Source organism: Synchiropus splendidus, chromosome 18, assembly GCF_027744825.2.
Source record: "Synchiropus splendidus isolate RoL2022-P1 chromosome 18, RoL_Sspl_1.0, whole genome shotgun sequence".
In the NCBI taxonomy this organism is placed as follows: Eukaryota; Metazoa; Chordata; class Actinopteri; order Syngnathiformes; family Callionymidae; genus Synchiropus; species Synchiropus splendidus.
The window spans coordinates 7,144,666-7,167,791 of record NC_071351.1 but is presented as its reverse complement, the minus strand read 5'-3'; the positions used below and the strand labels follow the sequence as shown (position 1 = coordinate 7,167,791).

At 47.1% G+C, this 23,126-nt stretch overlaps 2 protein-coding genes across 6 annotated transcripts in view; one reads left to right on the top strand and one right to left on the bottom strand.

The window, feature by feature from the left end:
* The window catches only part of LOC128749560 (transcription factor PU.1), a 52,792-nt gene that overhangs the window by 13,162 nt on the left and 16,504 nt on the right, over positions 1–23,126 (bottom strand). Inside the window, exon 1 of one of the 5 annotated variants that reach the window (XM_053849285.1) lies at positions 14–184. The exons of the other annotated variants lie outside the window; for them this stretch is intronic. The gene's annotated coding sequence lies outside the window, so the exon portion shown is untranslated. Of the gene's footprint in view, positions 1–13; positions 185–23,126 lie in introns of those variants that run through there. 5 annotated transcript variants of the gene reach the window in all.
* LOC128749557 (leucine-rich repeat-containing G-protein coupled receptor 6) overlaps positions 1–23,126 on the top strand; it is a 39,178-nt gene that overhangs the window by 1,406 nt on the left and 14,646 nt on the right. The window contains exons 2-4 of the mRNA XM_053849278.1: positions 13,441–13,512; positions 21,137–21,208; positions 23,001–23,072. Coding sequence (XP_053705253.1) covers positions 13,441–13,512; positions 21,137–21,208; positions 23,001–23,072 — 216 coding nt within the window. The remainder of the gene's footprint in view (positions 1–13,440; positions 13,513–21,136; positions 21,209–23,000; positions 23,073–23,126) is intronic.

The window sequence follows — 23,126 nt, the reverse complement described above, 5'->3', positions numbered from 1 at the left end:
GACGATGCCTTACTTTGTGGATTGTTGGCTGTTGCTACGAGGATCCCAGTAGGGGGCGTGGCGGGACATGAGGGGCTGCTGGAAATGGCGATTGCACATCCAGCAAGGGACTTCTGCAATTGACGGACAGCTGAAGAAGTTGGCTGCTCGCTGTTAGCATATATAAGAATCTGCAGTGTTTATACAGAGGAAGGCCTCACTTGTTTCTTTGACCTGTCGCTGCAGCACCACCCAATGGTCAGGAGGAGTATAGCTATTCGGAGCTTTATTATTTCATGAGCAACTAATATCTTTGATACGATACTTCTGTACGTCCGGTATGACCACTGCTCCACCGTCATCAATTACTCTCCCGTCGTTTTAACTGGCCTTGTTACATCGTAGCTGATAATCTTTAATAACATCGCAGTTCAGTTTGTAACTGCAGGACCAGTGTGTGCGAAGCACACAAAACAGCCAAATAGTAACGTGTGTCTATGGCAGCACCTAAGCCAAACTAATGGAGCACTTATTTCAAGGTCAGGTTTCGAAACGCCAGCTGGATACCCAGCGTGTGTTTTTGTACGCATGCATGTTTTATGTGTATTTATACTCAGTAGATGTGTGTAAGGAGAGACGGCCCGTGACCCACAAAAGAGACCAGCAAATGTGTTTGAGGCTCGCTGTCGACTTGGTGTAGTAATCCGTCGATGGGTGTGATGGCTCGCGGGAAAGGGCTAATATCAGTCTTGTTGTTGCTTGACGTAAACTAATGCTTCCCAGCCGCTTCAGATGGATTGGAATTATGATTCAGCATCGTGTGTTTGGACGGTTGGCAGCGGTGCACTGTACCACTCTGTAAATATCGTTAAAACATGATTATCGACAGCATCCATCACAGAGCTGGACTGGAACCAGGACTGAAAGACGAGCCGCTAATGGCAAATGTTCCCGATAATAATGAAGTCACGTATTTATCGACGGTTGTTTTATGTGTGACAAGTGATCAACTTACAAGCTGCTATTCCATTAGTAAAGGGGCAACATGAGAGCGAGGAGTTGGCATCCGCTAGCGTGGACACTCCACCTGAGCGTCAACATGGAGAAAAGCTCCAGGCTAACTGGGACAGCGCTCTTGAGCCGGAGACGTACGATGAACTAGTGAGGTTTCTCTTCTCGAACAATCTAACCCGTAGGTCGGGCATTGACAGCATGTCACTTTCAGAACAACGTACGCAATAATGGTCTCAAAAAGCAACAATGCGACAATGTAGCGCTCGCAGAAAAACACTGTTATTGTCTCTCTTTGACCGACAACAAGAAGACACCGGCTCATCGCAGGGAAACTCAAGCACACACACAAGCGGCGCTAATCTCGGAGGGAGAGAGTTTAGCATAAGCCCCGTTTATAAATACAGACGGGCAGAAGCCGGCTCTATTCTTAACTTCTGCACAAACACACATTGGCTACAAACACAGGCGCAATTGTTCATTTCCCCTCCTTACCTAACAGTGGAACCGGAGCAATTAGAGAGTTAGAGGGTTGATTTAGAATAAGATAAATAAACCCAGGGACCAACCGCACACGCCCACACACGCCGCCACTGCAGCACACACTCACCGACACAAAATACCACGCTCGCAGTCAAGTAACCTAAATTACTGAGGGGCTATTGATCGAAATTTAAAATAGATCAGAACTTCTTTTCTTGCAAAAAACTGCAGTTGGGACGCGAACTAGTAATGCAACATCGCTGAAAAATATTAGCCGAGTGCTAACGTGGGTGAAGAGCAGGTTCATTCGTCTTCTACAGGCAATATTTAAAAAAATATAATTTTCATATAGATGACTTATAGTGATGCTTTTTATGTCTGTTTTCAGGCAAATTTTGTGGCGACTTTTGCTGCATGTCAAGGTGCCTTTTGGGCATATGGAGCATTTCAAACTTTTTTTTGTGATAGCCAAAACACAACCAAACAAATGCAGTTGTGTTCTCATGATATCTCAGACAGCGGTGGGGATGAAAGTCTGAAGCGAAGACTGGAATTGCCATCAAAAGATGCTCAGCATTGTCGGCTTCAATTCGAAGGGACAAGCATTTTCTTCACAAACTTTGCGATCACTAGGTTGGAGTCAAGAAAGACTTGTATGAACAGTGCAGAGGACTTAAGAAGTGGATCATCAGTAGAAGAACAGAGGAAGAGGAATCGCTCACAACTTTGTTACATCTCTGATGGAGGGTTCTGATATGTAACAAAGCCTCCATTTCCCACGGGCCAGGATTTCTCCGTTGAGTTCCAGAAAACAAAAGACTTGGATACTGAAGTGTTATCGCGACATCACGTCCCTAAATATCAGGGCGCACACACGTGTCTCTCATTTCATGTGAGGTTATGGTTGAAGTGTCCGGCGTGCTCTGCAGGGCTGGGCCGATGGGATTAGCCTCCCAGCTCATACTGCGGGTCTGGAGGTCACCGGGATTTGCTTGGGAAAGGTCCCACATTACTAACCACATCCACAAGAACCTGGCCCAACTATGTGACATCATAGGGGCCGTGTCACCGGAGAGCTCTTCAAAGTCAGCGCTAATGTACATGCTATAGAAGCCGCAAGGGCAATCCAGGCGACGTGCACTTCCCTCCTCTTTTTTGGGAAGCCGTGCACATGGTTACGCACACAGTGGAGTCGTAACCTGCCAAAACAATCGTATCATGTTGATGAAGTGAAAGCGGCTCCACTCGGAGCGAGGAGGCATGCTGGGACGGACATTTATGACGATTGTTGTTTCCGTAGGCCAAAACTGAGACGTCATTTGAGAGGCTTTGAAAAGACCTTCTCTTTGATATGAGATTAGACAGTCAAAGACAGTGCCCAGGGGCCTGTGCGTGAGTGTGCGTCTACAGTAGTTTCTGTGGTGTTTGCTGCATCGTCACTTTGTGTCCGTCACCAGCTTGCTGATGATTAAAGGACACATGCCGTAGTTCGATTCCAGCTTGTCCCGCCTCCTGCCACACATTCTGTTTCCTCCCCAAACAAACAGGCTACTAAGTGGCTCACAAACACTCCAGGATTTTCGATACGTCTTAATGAAAACCAGACCAGAAACATAAAATCTCTTCGGTGGAGATAACTTTATGGAGGGAAATGATTTTCACACGCATAAACTATAAATGGACTATAAAGTAAAACCAAGGCAGAAAAGGTGTTGGAAGTGTTCCTGCTTATGGACCCGGCGTGTCATGTGATCAAGGAGTTTAAGCCCAAAACCTGCAAATTTATTGAAGTTGTGTCACACTGAGCGGCTGTCAGTCTGCGGCGTCCAGATTAGGTGATGATTCTCGCCGGCGGTGAGCGAGGTTAACTTCTGACGGTGTTCTGGCCGCACACGGGAAACCGCAGCGAGCGCATTATTACCAGACAAGAGGGGATACAGTGTGTGTGTGTGTGCCTGCGTGTGTGTGTGTGTGAAGACCACCCAGCCGGCTGAGGGAATTATCATTTGTAGCCAGAAGTGTGGAAAAAGTGAGGAAGATGAGGAGAAACGGTGAGAGGATTCAATATGTGAGAAGGGTTTTTGAAGGCGCACACGGAGGACACAAGGCCCTGCCTCTGAGGGGCGGCTGGAACAGACGAGTGCGTGTCATTCAGCCATTATGTTGATGGAACGATTGCTATCATGAGCCACCGTGGTAAACACGGAGGAGAGAGGACGCAGGAATTCGGGGAAAACGGTACCAAAATAGGCGAACATGAGAATTAGACTCCTGTTGACTGAAGTGGATGGAGTGTGTGTGTTGTACAGTCAGTGTTGGCAGCTATCAGCTCCAGCATCAGTGCCCTGGCTCCAGCCGTCTATAGTCCTCACGCCTCATCTCCAGGGCCCCACCAACTCCTCCTCACTCCTCTCACCTGCTTCCTGTCCTCATCAAGTCGCGGCAAAAAAAACATGTTCAGCAGCAGGTGTTGAAGCTGATCAAGTAGCACTAAGTGTGAATATATGCACAAGATGAAGGTGCGTCGCTCAGGGCGCTGCACCGACAAAGACGCTCATGTCAAATGAAATAAGTGAAGATGAAGGGAGGCGTTCTGGCTTGGCTCCAGTGATCTGAGGGTGACTGGAGTGGGAGGAGATGTGGCATCATCAAGGAGGAAGTGAATGACATGGCGCTGTGCTTTGAGAGTTTTAAAGCTAGGTGGTTCAGGAGCGCGAGGCTGGAACTAAAAGCACCAAAAGCCAACAAACAAAAAAAGAAAAGCTGTGCAACAAAAGAAAATTACCACACATCAGCCTCAAAATCCGACAGACTGAAGTCAGAAAATGTCGGTTCCATGTCGCAAGCTCTCGTGTCACGGCTCCATTCTCCTCACGCTCTGAAGGACAGGATGTGGAGCGCAGCAACACACTGTGTTCTCTGTGTCGCGCCCCATTGTTCTCTTTGTCCCGCTGTACCTGCCGTCCGTCCCTGAGCGACATTTAAAAGCCTCTTGGATTGATGCGCTGAAACCACAAACCCACACGACTTCTCAGCAACACCCCTCCGGCACTCAGATCGGTTTCCCAGCAAGCAGAGGAGTAGCATGGCAGTTTGGGAAGAGACATGGGGCTGAAGCTAAGTTTGCTAAATCTCTTGGTCGTGTCAGAAGGGGAGCACCTCCGATAACAGTTTAAATATAAATGCAACTGTCTCAGAACCATTTATATTTTCATTTTAATTTGTATATTTTTTACTCTTTATGTGATTTTCTAGGTATTTTTTTCTTTTGGCAGCTCGGTCTACTCTCATGACTTTCATCATGAAGTATATCTCGAGTGAGTCCTGATATTTCCAACCTACTGGCGGAGAGCAGTAGCACGTGACAGCAACATGTGAATCCATCCTGTTCATCAGCGGCAGCACGGAATACGTCCTGAGCTCAGTCGCGTGACACAAAGGATCCAGAATGTTTGCATGACGTGTGAACCAGAGTTGCAGAGAGAATTCCGGATGCATGCATGGCCCGAATTCCGATTCGGCCCTTTTCCAACCCCGGGAATCCTTGGGAATGTTTGTGTGCGCGTGAAAGAGGACGTGAGCCAATCCCACAGAGAAGCCATTGTGCCGTCCGCGACACGCCTGCCTGTGTGCGTCCAAACACACACGTGTCACTCATGCCTTCTCACTGAGAACAAGAGTCACTAATTTTGATCACACAGATGGTCCAGATTGAAGACAATTTCACGCTGCACAAACACACAAATTGTTCTAGTCAAATATCTGAAGATGAAATTTGGAATAATGACGCAAACGACACTTCAGCGGGCTTTCATCTGGAGCCATGCACGCCAAAACTTGGACCTCCCTTTCCTGCTTTGAAATCTAGTTGGCACATGATAAAACAAGGCAGAAACTATTGCTTCTCTTCGAAATGTGGTACTGAATTCCAACAAACTTTGCATCCAAAATGTGTGAGAAGCTAATAGTTGAGGACACCCCTCTGTAAAAGCTCGAGAACATGAGAGGTGGGATCTGCATTTCATCTGCAGTGGTGGAATAGTAGCTATCAGCTATCACTTGCTTACACAACAATGCTATAACAAAGTGATTTTTTTTTTGCATCAGAAGCGACCGTGCAGTCACGGAACCAATGAGACAAATCTCAGCTTAAAACACGATCAGAAACATCAAATGAGGAGGGAATGTTTGCGTCATGTGGTCCTTCATGGCATCACCAAACTGGCCAAAATCTGATACACCGAGCAAATTCTTTCTTAGCTTTCAGGTTCACATACTGTCTCCACTTGATCTTGCAATGACTGGTAAAAGAGTAGCCATGGTCCCTCTAGTTGTTGCTGCTTGAATTGTGTAAGCAGCAGGCTAATAAAATGCAAGGATATGGGTTTTTATATGATATTTTTCAACTTGACTCATGTATCATCAACTCCCGAGTGAGGTCAGCCCTTCTGCAGAAACTTTTGCAGACGTTTGTCGCAGCAAGCGGCACCGACCAGAGAATGAAGGCGGGATGAGGAAAGCAGAAGCAGAGTGATGTGAAGTCATCTCTGTCACTCCATTCTGACGGTCCGCTGATTCAAGGGCGGAAACAGTTGTGAGCTCCTGCTGACAATCACAGGTGCATTTTCCATCTGCTGAGCGGAGGAGACAGCGGGGATATCTGCCGCTGGAGAAACTTTACAACTGCCGCCAGATTTACTCTCGTCTCCATTACATGTCTCTGAAGGAGCGGAGGAGAAAAATCTGGGCTTTTTACATGAGTGGCACGAGGCCAAACCAAATGTCTTTAACCCAACAGCAGCCGCAGATGTTCATTGCTCTGAGGGAACGATTTCACTGTGCGCTGATCTCAGTTTGGTGCGAGATGTTATCGCGGATTCTAGAGATGCACTTCAGATGAGTTGATCGCAGATCTGTGAGAAGAAGCCCGGAAAGGACTAGAGACGTCCTCTGAGTCGTTCCTCCTGTTTCTGCCATTCAAGCCAATGAAGTCATAATGGAGTCTGACACTAATACTCATCAGGTTTCATCGACTCCTGCTGAGAATCTGCCTCGAATAAGAGCGCAGCGGGAGTGAAAAAAAAAAACAAAAAAAAAACTCTGCTTTGACTGGGATTTCTTTTCAGGATGGGTGGAAAAGCAGTGAAATTTGTTACCCTCTTTCCGCACGTCCCCGGTACTAATTCAGCAGATTCCCTCAGCGTGCGTTTGTCCAGGTCTTTGAAGCAAACCTGAGGTAAAGCACATCCGCCAAGCAATAAGAGACATGTGGCCATTATAGGAAGGCGCTGGAAGCTGGGAAAGAAATCTAACACGGACTTTATGAACTGCTTTAGCTGCTGTGCGCGCGTGTGTTGAGAAGACGTATTGATCAACACATTGAGTTTTCAACATCCGAGCTGCACCTGACGGCAGCTCAAGCCTTCAGACCCCCTCAACCAACGGATCCTTCTTCCACATCCATGCACGGCCTGCAGCTGCCTGTATGTCCACATGTCTGAGCAGTCGTACGCTGTGTGGCTCGGACTGTTCCAACACTTCCTGTTCCATTACTGAAGTGCTTGACCTCTCACCCCTCTCTCCCCCCTTCGCCTCATGACAGGGTGTGTGTGTGGGAGGACAAGGAGCGGACACAAAGTGTAAATGCCTGCAGCAGGGCATGGAGAAGTCCCGGAGGGGGTGGATACGTTTCCCATGACATGGACTCAACAGCCGGTCCCTTCACGCTCACATCCGCCTGTCATTCTTCCCAACCTGAGCGGAAGCCACAAAAACCTTTTCCACCTTGCTCTCCCTTTTCTCTTTTGTGGGCCTACTTGTCCAGGTGAATAACTCCCCCCTCCCTTTTCGTGAAAGAGATAATAAGCGCGGGAGAGATAAAGGCGAGAGTGGCTTTCGGACACAAAGGCCCACGAACCCCTCCCAGGAAGTCTGGGGAGAGGAAGAAAAACACATCTTTTAAGAAAAGAGGGGGGCTGTACTCTTCTTCCTGACTGTTGTGTGCGTTTGTGCTGTCAAAGAAGACTGCAAAAAGCAAACACACCTCACACACACAAGTGCTGAGCCTCTGCTCAAGGCGGCGCCCTGGCGGAGACGGCGAGCTGCATTGTGCCAAATCAAAGCTCCTCTTTCATCGCGGCCTTAGCCGATTCAAAGAATCGAGCGGAGAGGATCAGACTTTTACTGTACAGGCAGAAGACGGCCGAGGTGTGGCTCCATCGACGCTCGCGCTACAGCCTGCCGGGCATGGATCTGGTTGTTGCTCTCCACGAAAGATCTGTTACTCTAATGTTCCTTGAAGATAAGCTGCCTTCAAAGGGGCTGAGCTCAGCGCGATTATTGGATGTCTGTTTGGTAGAAGTCTGCACCTGAACAGGGAGGAATCGCGGATGGGGGGGGGGGAGGAAAGACCCGAGGGTTCAGCCTGTGTGTACATGTGTGTGTAAGAGGGAGTAATCCTTGAGAAGCACGTCAGCTTAATCGTTTACGTTGAACTGTGCACGCCGCTGTTAACAGCGCTGAGGTTCACTTTTTATCCATTGGTTAAATGAGAGCAATAAGGTTTTTACACACCACATACGCCAGCTTATCCCAAATTCTGTGCACTTCTAGTTTTGTTGTACCAACGCGAGGGGATGGGTCTGAGGACAGCCTTTCAGAAAAGTGAAAGTGAACCATCCAGAGTTTATTCTTGGACAGGTTTGCCAGTTTTTTGGGGGGAATTACATTCAATTCATTAAATTAATTGAGTATACTCTGGCAAACCGTTGTCAAATACATCCTTTGTGTAACATTCTGCTTCTTATTGTACAACATGCGAGCACAGAACAAGAAGGTTTTGTATACAGGGAAAGATTCAGTTCCTCACACCCAGAAGCTCACTGCTTTGATTGATAGAATATCCGCGGCAGGAAGTTTGTCTTGAGGGCTAACGGAAGCGTGAAGAGATACATTTCCATTCATCAGCCGCTCTTGTGCCACTTTATCGCCCACGATCAAATGTCACGCCGACCAGAGGGGCTACACTCAGGTGGGTACAATTACTGGATTCATCATTTCCCTTCCTTTGGCCGTCGAGCGAAGGAGTCGAGCATGTTATCAGCGCAGCCATCAAAGCCGCTGTGTGCGAGGGGGTGTGTGAATGCGCCCCTAGCACCCTTGTAGTCAGTTTCATCTGGGGAGGCCTTTTTGATAAGGGCTGGCGATGTAGCGCTACAAAACAACTCGCCACATCACACAAAACAGAGCGTTGTTTCGGATCACATACCAGGCGCTACATCAACACACAACAGCGTGCACTTGGAGATGATGGACCACCCTGCGCGGAGAATAGCCAAACCATTTCAGTTTTCATTAGGACCGCGTCCCGATGTTGAACAGGCAGAATAAAAACTATATTGTTCGGAATCCACGGATCATATCAAACAATTTCCAACACGGCAATATTTACTTCTCAAGTACTGTTGAGGGTCATGGACCTAATCACACTGAGGATAACATCAGCTGGGGGTTGACATGGAAAAACACTGCTTGCTGAGATGAAGTCAGGGGGCAGCACAGACCCAGACTTCCCTCTCAGCAAGCTCCCTGGTCAGCTGAGGAACATCATTCCTGCAGGGTGTCCCTGGTCTGGTGTACGGCCTGATCCTGTTGGCCAGGGACGGCGCTCTGGTTATTCCTGACTAAAGCTATAAAAAGTGTTCCTGGGTGTCTCACTTCACATGAGTAGCTCAGACTACTGACCAGGTTTGACTCGCCGTTGACATCATCATCAATGTATTGATCTCGGGAAAAATGTGCTCTCAGTCAGGTAAGATTTAGAAACTATGATGCAGCGATGCAGATTTTTTGGAGCATCATATGACAGGTGCTGACCCATCGAGGGTGTGCCACCATGCTTCCAACTGAAGCTCTATTCCAGACGTGGTCAGGTAGTTACAAATCCCAGTGATTTATTACTACAGTTTCATGAAAAAGTTTTTAAAAGTGTATCATTTCATATTAATGTCAGACATTTATATGCCTAATAAATTCTCTGCTCATAAAAGTGTGAAACAAATGAAGGGCAGATTCAAGATTATTGAATTCACATTTGCTTAAAAGTGTCACTTAGAAGAGAAGAGTATTAACTGACTCATTCAAGCAATAAGTCGGTGGCCTCTGTGTACCAATTTTGTCATTTCCTCATTCTCTCTCATTTTCTCAAGTGAAAAGCAAAACCTCATCAAGTCAGAAGAAAGTAAGTTATGTTGCCAATGAAAACGCTCCCCACTGCGGTGCTTGCTTGCTTGTCTTTGACCGAGGTTCACTTGTCATATACGGACGATGAAGCAGTGGTGCAGGACGGTGCTCCACTGCAGACTTCATTTCAAGTTCTTTTCGGCTCTTCCCTGCACCCCTGCCCTGGCGACAGATGTGGTGAGCGCGGGACCACAGACTGTGACCACCACATCTGCAGGCCGCCAGAAAACAATAGGGGTGTGAAAATGAGCGACAGACATCTTACCACACACACCGCAGCCACCTATAAAGCACCCGAGCACAGACACTCTCTCAAACACGTTGCACGTGGCCGTCAGAGCGAAACACACCAAGACGATGTCTCCAATTGTCCGGGCCGCGGAAAGCTTTCTCAATTCTTTTTGCGGCCCGTTTATTTGCGCTGAAAATATCTGCACGTCACCGCGCCAGCCGACACAATGCACATGTGGTAGTCATCAATCATAATTATCATGGTTTTAAAAAGCCACAGCTGTTATTTGATTTTAAAAACAAGCCACAGTGCAGCACTTTCCAACGATACGTCAAGTTGTCAGCGAGGCCTTGGCCTGCTGCTCTCGCTAGCTCTGGTAACCCAGCGAGCGCGTTGGACGGCAGCGGTGGGCTGAGCCACGCTCGGCCCTTTTCGTGACTCACCGCTGGTTTTAAAGCGCACTCTGTTAGCACTGCTGCATGTTTATTCTGTCGGAGCGAGGCTGCTGTTATGGACTTCACACAACGTTTGTTTATGGCTTCTTTAATGAGGACCAGATAAAGATCGGTTGCATCCCGAGGAGCCGGGCGGTGTGTGCCAGAGAGTGTGCATGTGCATCATCCCCCCCCCGAACTGCTCTGATAAATATTTGCCTCGATAGACCCTTAGTTCAAGGAAAATAAATGGAATCCTCCTCCTGTCGTGAATGTCATCACTCATTCCTGGTGATTCTTTCCCTTGCTTCTCATCTGTGCCACCTTCATGACTCGGATTACAATTCTGGATGGAATCCCAAGCCTGAAGCCATCGTGAAGGTTCCAAGAATATGAGATAAACATGACGTGTGTAATTTACATGACATCACTGCGGTCTTGAATTAAAGGAAAAGTCGGACGCCAGATTTCATAGCCTTGTTTGAGGTGGTCAGCAGGGAGCAGCTGTGCATTTGAGTATTCGGCGCTATTATGTCAAGCTTCATGAACAATAGTGTGGAAGTAAATCCTTCAGAAGTCTCTGCTGACATGCAGCACCAGACAACCACAGATCAATAACACAACGCTGAATGTAAAACAAGTCTGGTGGTTTAGCGCTGCCTTGCAGCAAGAGAGTCACAGGCTCCATACAGAGTTTTTAAGGTCTTCCACAGTGGTTTATTCCCACAGTCCAAAAACATATAGACTGATGACTGCCATGTTTGTGCATCTAAATGTGTCCTGTTCTTGACTGGACCCGGGTTCCCCTACCCTCCTAAGTAGCTGGGATAGTCTCCAGCCTTGTGAACACCAGATTATCAGGATGAATGGAAATCCATATGAGTACCAGGGGAACATACACACCCCAGATAGAAAGGTTCAAACCATCAACCAACGGCACCAACCATCACGCCAAAGACGCTCTCCAAAGTGATCTGTGCAGACAAAATGCAGCGGCTCCCACACACTATCACTCACAACATGGATGGACAGACAAGAAAAAATGAATATTGGTCACACATCGTGTTCTATCTGTTGAGTGAAAGGCCACAGAATTCCCACTGTGGAGTCCACAGCCGGTGAAAAACCTTCACTACATTTGACACATTCATGGTCTTCTTTTATTTGGACCCTTTGCAGGGCACACAGCCCTGACATGTTGAAAGCGTTTCTCAAACTTGCTTCATTCTTTAAGCCCTTTAAATGTTTTGATCCCCGAAATATTTTCATTGGCACGCGGTCGTCGTCCTTTCTTGCCCTTTTATTGCCTCATTTCTCTGTTTTATGGCACATTACCACCAGCAGCTGTCAATATGCATCACCACCACTAGGACAAATGTGTATCATGTCAGCGCTGCGCCGTTCCAGCTGAACACAGAAGAATGCAGCACATGATGAAAGCGTGAGGAGACGAAGCAAATTACAATGAGTAATGGTGAATTGCTCAAAAAACTCGCTGCCAACTGTTTTTCCGTCCAGACAGAAAAGCCTTGTAACGAAACACAGCGACCCCCATCAGCCCCTTGCACGTGTCCTTGAGTCACTATCTTAAACCTCTCTCCGTGGTTGGTCAGTCAGAAGGGGGCATCTGTTTAAGGATATCCCGCTGCATGTAAACTCACTTGTCACTCTCATGTCAATGTCTTCAACAGACTGCACCACAGAGGAGCAGATTCCAGAGAGTCTGGAATGAGGTTCTCTATCTACTATCCTGATGTATGAGCTACAGCAACATAGGTTAAAATATTAAAGTGGGGTGTCTTTTCGACCCGGTCTTGACACCACATTGAACATATCGCAGATACATTCTCTTCTGTCTTTGGGCAAGCACAGTCGCGACTAGCCGAGACATACCTGTGCAAGTCCTTCATGGATCTTCTACAGTACATGTACCACCTTAGCACACGCTGATAGTGGTGTGTGGGAATAAGGGTCAACAACAATAGGTAGTTCTATGTGAAAATACTAACTTGAAGCCATCGCTCTCAGCGAATATTTTCATTTTCTGATTCATTATTTCTCAAGATTTAAAGGAGGAGGTATTAAAAGAGGCAACAGGTTCGGGAAGTCTTCGGCTGACTCAAACAACATGTCATTTTTGGAAGTGTGTACATTGGTGAGTTTGTAAACAGCTCAGGACTCAGAGTTCACACAGCATGAGCAGACGCCAAGTCCTTTGCCGAGACAAGGCGGAATGATGTCGTGTGGAAGTTCTTTCCACGCGCGCTGAATCGGATCATGTCTGCAGATGGATCAGTCCAGCCAAGCTTAGCCGACTTGACAAACAAACAGCCAGCGTGTCAAAACTTCCAACTGCGAATGGCTTCCGAGAGCACAGTTTACACTTGCTCGCCCGGTGGTCTGGCTTCATGAGCAATGGTTAGTGTCTCACACACACACACAGCAGCTCGCACACGCACAAGGCTCAAACCTTGGAGACGCATGCAAGACCCTAAGGGATGTAAAAGACAGGGAGACGTCACACCTCACCCTTCCCTTCATTGTGTAGAAAGAGATGACCTGACATGACTCAGGCCACTGCATGTTTTCGAAGCACAGGTCGACACCGAATGGAGAAGTAGATTGCATTGCTGTACGCATGCATTGATGTATCAGAGCACCCAGAGCCTCTCCCTGACCACAACACAGCTGAGTCAACACTCCCTACCTTTTCATGACAGAGGGAAGAAAAAGAAAGAGTGCGTAACAGCAGAGCCGAGGTCACCGTAGTAACCTGAGAAATATCAATCCAAGGAAGAGATAGCAAGGGGTCAGGACAGAGGGAAGGTAGTGTGAGACATCTGGAAAAGAGACAGAGTCATTGGGACGCGGAGGAAATTGCAGTTGCCCAACAATGATTCATTGGGGAAAATTCTCCTCCACTTTATCTTCAACCCCTCCATCTCACCCTTTAACCTCTGCAAAATTCTTTCTGTAATTGTAAACGTTTTCAAAGGCCATCGATAAGGCTAGCGTTGGTTGATGCTTTGATTCTGATGTTTGCGTTGTTCTCCTCTCCAGGGACCTGAGCATGAACAACATCAGTGAGATCCAGCCCAGAGCTTTCCACCGGCTGCACCTGCTATCAGAACTGTGAGTCCAAAAACCATTCAGCTCACATTCAACTCCCAGCCATCCATCACGACAAGAAAGAGTGGGTCCCCGAGCCGCTGATATGCTCAGGATTGATGACTCTGGCCCACCTCGAGTCTCTCTGCCAAGAACTCCCCTAAAGCAACAGGGTAGTGGATCCTGCTCAGGAGGGAACTCGATATTCACTTAGAGTTCAAATATATGGCCCTTGAAGGCGCAAGAGAGACGGTCTGTGCTTCACGTCCAGCACGCTGCTCCTCTGCAGCTCTCCAAATCTTGACCAGTATAAGCTACAGTCCAGAAACACAATGCAGCATACGCATTCTCACAAGACCGGTCTGGGATAATCTTTGCTCCACACTACTTTATAGCTACTGAAATCCCTTTGAGGTCTGGACACAAGAGAAAGTTAAGACTTCATTTGATTTTGGTTCATTCAGACTCAAAAACTCAAAAACAAATGCTGACTACATGATATGCTCATCTGTTTATCTGACAGACACGTATCAAATCATTTGCCACGCTGGTGTTCATCCATGTACTTCAGGGTGCTGTGAGAAGGGTAGTGTACAGGGGACCATGGATCGGCTAAATGAGCAAACTAATGTTTTAATGGTGGTGAGACGTAGATGAGGTGAGATTGGCCTGTACAGTTCCTAACTGCTTGCAACCAAATGTTCATGGTGTTCACAACTGCGCTTTCCCCTGATGGGCCCTCCAACTGTCTTTGGAACGGTGCCCACGAAAGTGTAAGGTGAGAGTGCTTTTGATGCTGCTGGACTATAATTTCAAGTCCGAAAAAGGGTGAATAGTCGAAGGAATCAGGTATTCGGAAGTGATGGGCCGTGATGGTCATGTCTACAAGCTAGCTCTGATAATGTTGATAGCATCATTCTGACCCCACTTCCCTGCAACTAAAATGTCACCCTTTACTGTTTTGAACACAATTTGCAGTTGTGGTTCAACAACCCGAGAAAATCTGAAGAGCATTTCACGTAAGGCTGTTTGCCATATCGACTTCCGTCTGGAGGTTTTTATGTGCGCTGAGCTGGAGAAAAACATTCACCGTAAAACCGGGATTGTGAAGGGTGTGGGGGAGTGGGTGTCTGATGTGGGTCTGCAACATTTGTTGGTAGCGGAGGGAGTGGTAGGGGCCGGGCATGTTGTGACTGGCAAAGTGATAAATTGTTTGATGTTCAGCGCTCCCCCCCCTCCCTCGTTCGATCTTCCTCCATTCCATTTCATCTCCGCTACCCCTCCTCCGTCGACTTTTCACCTGAGGCAGGTTGCGTTGAATGTTTTCCACTTTTTTGGCAGCGACCAAAACAACTTAACTTGTGGAACGGTGTCCCAATTTTAACCTCTCGTGTCAAGTCGGGAGCAGTGATTGTAAAATAACCACAAAGTGCTGATGATCGTACAAACTATCTTGTTTATCAACAGTGCAAACAGACTCCAGCCTTTGAACCTGACATGTGAGCGTTAAATTAGTTGGTATATCTCTTGGATGTTGTCGCCTTTCCCTGCAGCTCTTTCCCCATATCTTCTGTCATCTCCTGCTGTCCCAGATCCCTCTCATTAAGCCTTCATTTGATGGGTAAATTGCCTCTTAATTCAAAAGCAATTCTACACGCAACTGTCAGTCAAACGGAGCGTGAGGCAGGTGATGGTGTGGCAGACAGCGTGTCTCTGGATTAATGAGAGGGCAGCCACGCTATGTGGTCACAGGTACCGAGTGCAGTTACTCATCCGCCCGACATTTCAAGTTCCACTCCTGAATCAAAGATATACTGTGTTTGTATTTGATTTTAATTATGACCAGTGAACTAGACGCCTGCTTTTAAGTTCAAATGACTTTTTTTTATCCTGAGAAGTATGTCTCCTGTTTTCTTTCCCCTCAAATTACTGCGTAAAACGCCAACTTCCTGCACTTCACACGTTTCAGGTTGAGTGTGATATTAAAGACCCTGCAGCTCACTGATGCTAGGTCAGTTCTGGAATAGTCACTGGTTTAACACAAGCATCTGTCAAAAGTTGTGATCAAAGTGTGACAGGAAAAGACGCTTGCACTTCACCTTCACCTTCTTCTGCCGCTTATCCGCGGTCGGGGCATTCGGAGCAAGGAAGCCCAAACTTCCCGATCCGCACAAACCTCCTCCAGCTCTTCCCGGGGGATCCCGAGGCGTTCCCAGGCCAGACCGGAGACATAATCTCTCCAGCGAGTCCTGTTTTCCCCAGGGTCTCCTCCCGGTAAGACATGCCCGGAACACCTCCTCAGGGAGGCGTCCAGGGGGCCTCCCTGCCCGAGCCACCTCAGCTGGTTCCTCTTGATGTGGAGGAGCAGCGGCTCCACCCCGAGCTCCTCCCGGATGACCAAACTCCTCACCCTATCTCTAAGGGTGCGCCCAGCCACCCTGCGGAGGAAACTCATCTCAGCCGCTTGTATCCACGATCTCATCCTTTCGGTCATGACCCAAAGCTCGTGACCATAGGTGAGGGTGGGAACGTAGATCGATCGGTAAATGGAGAGCTTTGTCTTGCACTTCATAGTTGTGCTATGTTGTGCACCATTGGGACAGCATCATTCAGCCAGACTACGGTCGATCAGTGTTTGTCCAGAAAGTAAAAAAAATCAGGGAACAAAAGGCTACAGAGTGCAAACAACCGGTGCTCCAGTCACACAGTTATAGTTAGACTTGCCCGAAAGCTCAATTCAGTTTTTGTATCTTTGTCTCGGTCCATTCCGTCAGATGGAGTTGGGTTTTCTGTCGTTGGTACAACAGGTGAAGTGAAGTGGAGATCATCTTTGACTCCCAGAAATTCAAATTGAACATGGGCTGAATGTCAAAGTTGATGGCAGTAGTTTCTGTTCTTCCATTAGCACGACTGGCAACCATTTATCATCTTGAATATGATGCAACAAAATTGATGGATCCATCGCTTTTAGATTAGTGTCAAGACTGTGAACAGTGAGACTCTGAATCATCAATCAATGTCTTTGCTTCAAGTAGAAACTTATAAACCAACACTTGACATTGTGAGTTTGTTACCTTTAGTGTCCTCTTCTTCTGTTTTTAGTTTATTGTTATTGTTTCCTCACCAAAACAAGTCCCACTCGTACATAATGATGCATTGGTTCTGATACTTAACTACAAATGAGCACTTCTGAATAGCTCTGCTTCTCTATTGTGATCAAACTTGGATTAATCTGAGGAATCTTAGCTTTGGAAAATCCAAAAAAATCCTCTCTACTCCGGTCCAGAAACTGCTCTCAGGTGTTCTGACTATGACTAACATACAAAATGAAATCCAAATGTCCGACAGGGGTCTTGGAGAGTTAAAGCCAGCGCTGCCCTGCTTCTCTGTCTCCTTTTCTTTCAGCTTATACCGAACAGCATGACGTAGGTGAGTGTTGAGGGGGATGCGGAATTGGCCGACTCAATGCTCCAGGTGCAACACGCAGCTGGAACTATTGGTCAATTAAACTACTTTTTTTCCTTTAAAGGCTGCCAGCATTGAGTTTGTCTTTCTCCTGCGCTTTGTACAGGGCCGACACACACACTCAGCACACGCAGTTTTCCACGTCTATATTTTACTCCAGTAATTCCAGAGGTTAATGTCAGGTTAAGTGGCTGACCCCCAGGCTGGACCTCCGAAGAAGGAGGGGTGACGTTTCTATTGATGGCTCAAGGGTGTAAAAGGTTACAAACGCACTCGGGGATCCACCCCCACACACATCTTGTCAACCATTTCGTCTTTTTTTTTTTTGTCAACTCATCACCACCGTCCTCCAGCACAGGCCAAATGACGTCCAAAAATGTGCTTCTAATCTAGACGACCTATATCATGCTGTTCCCCCAAATCTTTTCAAAGAATAGAATCTCAATTTATTACTTCTCCCCATTAATAGAGAAGTTAGTTTTAGGGGTCAGCGCTTTACTGTCGACGAATAATATTTCTGGCTTTGATCTTGAGCGTGACTGCGCATGGATTGCCTTCAACATGAGTCAGTTCAATTGGTTTGGGAACGGGGCTCGACTGTTTTGCACACAAAGTCGCCCAGATAGACAGTTGAAGACCGACAGCAGGGAAGCCTTTTTGTGACTGGTGACGGTCCACAAGAAGACTGGGCTGGAGTCGATATTTTGCACAAGGGTACTAGTGGTCCAAATCTCAAGGAGGGCCACACCACCCCTTGGACCATGATCAACCAGATTTAGCTACTTGTAACAACCAAGTGCTTTACACTCAAGAAATCTCCCTCCATGGCGGCTTCTGAAAAAGATCCACAGTGCCAGAGAGAGAGCTTTTAAGAGGACCGCATGAAGTCTTGTGGGCTCTATAAATACTGGAGGACCTTTATTTCAAGGGTCATCATCGATTCCCTAGATGCAAAAGACGAATACAATGAAAGTGAACATGGGTGTTTTCTCGACATGTTGCTGAAACTAGACTCCAGGAAAGTGAATGTTTTGGTTCGAAAAAAGCAAGTGGTGTCTGCATTTTGTAATTTCATTTTGAGAAATGACTGAACCACCTATTGCTCGCAGACCCTTCCGCTGCGCGATGAAAACAATATTGCGCGGTCATAGAGTCCAGGAATAACAGTTAGGATCTTGACTGTCTCTTCTGTGTGTATTGTTTTGGGTGAGTGGGCTCTAATGGCACAAATGATAATCACAAATTGCTGTGTTTAAGTTAAACTTCAGCAACATCAGCAGGGTGGTCTTGTTTTCTTACCAGCAGGCCCCTCCATGGTGATTCTCTCCTGCGACCGCAACCTTCATTATTACGTGTATGAATCACTGTAATAGCGGAATCATCATCTCGGGCCAAGAAAAGCTTCATCCATCCTCCCAAATCAAGTCGAATCGTTTCTGACAAACAGCTTTCATCAGAACAGGGTTGTTGTGGAAGACACGGAACAGTCACTCATTCGTTGAATTATTTACACGCATACAAGCCCGTGACATACAAACACTGATATCATGGAAACTGTTAGTCAACTGTGACCGCCGGTTCTGTCTACAGTGATCAAGCAACCTGGAATGTTTTTTTAATATCCAGTTTTGTTTCTGATATAATTAAACATTTAGCAAAAGAACACTTTTCCCTGTGGTGCTGTTTTGGACTCAATGGTGCAGTTGATGGGGAAAAGCTGGTTGGCAGTGTGACATCGACTCATGACACGGCCCTAACTACGATGTTTGTTTGGTAAATGACTAGCTCAACTCATTCCCACAGGGGTTGACGTTTATTTGCTGATACCTATATAATTCTTCACTACATCTAGAATCAGACAGCGGCACTTCGTGAACGTGTGTCAGTCGATTTAAAGAACACACAATTCCGCAGCGTTGACTATCTGACTCTGTCTTCCACTCCACTCAGACAGCATTCTGGGCCCAATTGTCAGGTGGAGAGAAAGCTTTGCCCTCAGGTGAAGCTGCGCTGAAGAGGGTCGCTGCCAAGCTAATCCCCACCTTTCCCAAGAGCAATTCAAAAGACTCACTGGCTACTTCAACTAAACAATCAACAAGGGGTCATGAACACACTCGGAAGGACTGTTGATCGAGGAACGTGATACAGTGGACACTGTATCACTTTTGACTGCACTTAAATTGGAGGGATCGGGAAAAACTAGATGCGACATGGTGCTATAGTTTCTTGCTGTCAAATGACAATAACTGAAAATAGTGGGCTCAACACCAAGCGTGCACGACTCCTTGCTTTCACTGTTGGCTGCTTGGTAAAATAACTTGAGCTAGATAGTGAAATAAGACCGAGCCAACAGTGGAATCACCTTCACCTTCTTCTGCCGCTTATCATGGAGGCAGCATTTGGAGCAAGGAAGCCCAAACTTCCTGATCCGCACAAACCTCCTCCAGCTCTTCCCGGGGGATCCCGAGGCGTTCCCAGGCCAGACCGAGACATCATCTCTCCAGCGAGTCCTGGGTCTTCCCCAGGGTCTCCTCCCGGTAGGACATGCCCGGAACACCTCCCCAGGGAGGCGTCCAGGGGGCATCCAGATCAGATGCCCGAGCCACCTCAGCTGGTTCCTCTGCATGTGGAGGAGCAGCGGCTCCACCCCGAGCTCCTCCCAGATGACCGAACTCCTCACCCTATCTCTAAGAGTGCGCCCAGAACAGTGGACTCAAAATCCTTGTGTTCGTGCAAGGATTCCTTTCACACAAAGCCAAGAGGGCATCTTCCCGGCTGAGCAGGGAACAATATTTGGAGCAGTCCATTACCAACCCACCCGAAGACCCTCTTCATTCTCGAGGGAGAAAACATCTTCAAGGTCCAAGCCTGACAGAGCGCTGGTTGAAAAGCATAAATAACTAAAGCCACAGCGACTTGGCTGGACGTCAGTTCATTAAGTTCTAGTAAGGCTGTTAGTTGATAAATATGAGTTTTTAAGCTGGAGTGAGTGTGAGAATTGGCCACGTCTGGTCTGGCTGTGTGGTTTGCTACTGCACAGTAATAAGACTGAAGCATGTTGACATGAGTATCAGACCTCGGAGGGAGTTTGCTGGGAATTCTGCCCTGCTCTGGATGATAGTCATTTGGCAGTCGTGCTTTCTATAATCAATCTTTCAATATCTTGGTGCAAGAGGAATAACAAAGTGAGAGGCAGTGTTTCGAGCGCAAGGTTGAAGCATCAGGCAAATGTCACCTGAAGAGCAACAGTGAGAGCTGCAGGAGGAGGATGCCAGTGTGCAACTCGCAACGCCTTCAGAGTGTTCAACAAAAGTGGGTGGTCTTGAGCCGTGAAGGCCAAATCTGTGTTTAAACTGTGCTTCCAGCTCTTGACCTCGAGAAGTTCTCAGCTGGACTGAACGTTATTTATTTGGACATCTTATACACACTCACAAATGACCATTAGGTGCTGCGTTTGATAAACAAGCTGATTGGATTGCTTGTGAATGTGTGTGGCTTCTTTCCCGCTCCATCCTCAAGGCTCCATAGATGGGGTCCAATTTTACCTCAAGGACATGGAAACAAGTTTTCACACCGTTCACATAAATACGTCTTAAATCTCAGTATATACAAGTGAAAGTCAAACAAGCAGGTAGACGTATTGCTGACCCACTTTGAGGCTGGAACAACACAATTGATCCCTCTGTCCAGGTGAGGCTGGAGGGCTCTAAACTAAAATCATTATCATAAGACTCGAGTCGGAGTCAATTATTTACTTTGAGATTGGCGATGTAAGCAGAAGAAATCGCAGAGTTAAAGAAATAAACCGTTAAAGTCTTTTCACAGACTGAGGTACGTGACGGGAGGGTCTCAGTCCAGGACCGGAAAGAGCTAGCCCGGCTTTCCATGTACATATGATCAGTATCATAACTTGAGACGGCGAAACTTTCATTTGGTTCAAGCGCACAGTCGTGTTCTCTGCGTTAGCTAATCTAGCTGCAAGGACTTCAGACCACCAGTAACAGCTCCACAGAGAGTGGACGGCTGACGGAGTGAAGTCATCTCTGTTAAATCCAAAAACCTGGACTCAAGCACAATTCAAACGACTCCATTGAGAGTTGTAAAAGACTTGCTGTTGATGATTGCATTTCATCTCACAGTCTCTCATTGTCCTCTGCCTCTTTGATCTGTGTTTCCCTTTTAGGCGGATCTCAGGGAATCAGTTGAGGTACATCTCCGGCAGCGCTCTCCAGGGTCTCGACAACCTCAAAGTTCTGTGAGTAACCTCAGCTTCACTCCCTGCTTTCGCCCAGGTCCCACTTGGGTTATTCCATTACAGCCTTTTTGGGGGGATAAAGTTCAGCCCCCCCGTCGTATTAAACATACACGCTATGCATCATTAACTGTAGTTAAAGTTTATAGGCTGGAGGGGGGGTTGAGAATCCTTCATCTCCGAAACAGCGCTGCCACGGTAGTAAGCACCCACGCAGACTTGCTCGCAGGTGTACGGACCTCCCAGTCACACCACCCACCGAGATTACTGCAAGTGACACAAAAATTCACTTTAAGAAAGTCAGTCTCTTAACACCTCATTTCTCCCCGTGCTTTCGTAGCTTTATGATGCATGGCCACAAACTGTCAGAGTATTAAATCACACAAAAGTGCAAAGCAGCCGTTAAAACCATACTACCTTCCGACTTGTGAGAGCGGCGACTCATGAAAGCGAGGCCGCGCTGCTGCAAGTGGATGTATTAAGGGAGGCTTTCACAAGCCTTGGCAAACTCTCCCATCCTCTGGGACACTGAATGAGACAGTGTGCGGGGAGCTGTCTCGGAATATAAAAGTGAATTTGGGATTGTAAATTGAGTGAATCGAGGGGCATACTGGGCACACGTCACGTAAAGTAAGCAAGTAAAGTAACTTGTAGAAATGGATTGTGAGAACTAGGGATGAACATGGGATTGGTGTGTTGCAATATACAGCATGGTTTGGCTGAATTGTAGTGGTTGGAAGCAGGTGAGGAATCCAGTGTTGAGATTGGAGGGGGTGACATCCTTGTTAGATTCGCTTGAATTCAAGGACAGGGTGACGTCACGAAGGGTGACAACCGCATATCATACACACATGCCCAACCTGGGTACAAGGTAGAAGCCAAGCACAGACTCCCCAATGAATCATATCGATTGCAACCACAAGCCTTCAAAGAAAGAAAAGGAAATAGTGTACCTAAACTTGTCAATCATTCTAGCAGGGCGGGCACCCAGAATATCCCGAAGGTCTCACCGACTACAGAAACCAAGAGTCTATGCCACTGGTTCTTAACCTGGGGTCGATCAAACCCTAGGGGTTCGGTGAGTCAGTCCGCCGCGGTGGAGCCTCCGCCGCAGAGGTCCACTCCTCAGTCTAGTCTGCAGTTAGTGTATCATATTTTATTTTTTACTAAAGAAGGGTTCGGTGAATGAGCATATGAAACTGGTGGGGTTCGGTGCCTCCAACAAGGTTAAGAACCACTGGTCTATGCGTAGAGCTCAGAACCTAAAATCTCTCAGCCAGCGTCAGGGTTCATCGGAGCTGTTGGCATTGACACCACAGTGCATTTTTATGGCTTCGAGGATCAACAGAATCGTTGACAGATTGTGTTTAGCCTTTCTTACAAATACAGTGGAGTCAGATTGTTGCTGGAAAGTGATGCTCATCCAGGGTTGCACGCTTGAGCAATGTGGAAGTTCAGAATGTAATCAAATGACTTTTCTTCACAAAACATAACATGTTACCATTATGTAAGTTTGTTTAGTTTTTTTTTTTAAGGGAGAGTTTAAAGTAGATGAATGAAGACGGAGCATAAAGTGAACTTCAAACTTCCTCATCAGTTTTGATTCCATTCTCCTGAGAATGACATCAACGGGCCACCCAAAGAGCTTCCCCTTCTCCTTTCCGCTAACTTTCAATCTCCGCTTCTCCTGGAGCGGCCCTTCCCTTTCCTGAATTCTTTCACTGTGGAATTATCCGCCACGTGCCATCACACACACCTCATTCATTCTGTTTTTGTCCATCTCCGTTTCCGTCAGGATGCTGCAGAATAACCAGCTGGAAAGACTTCCTGATGATGCACCGTGGGACCTGCCCAACCTGCTGTCCTTGTGAGTCCCCACACACACACACACACTTGAGTAATGACTGAAACATCCACTGAC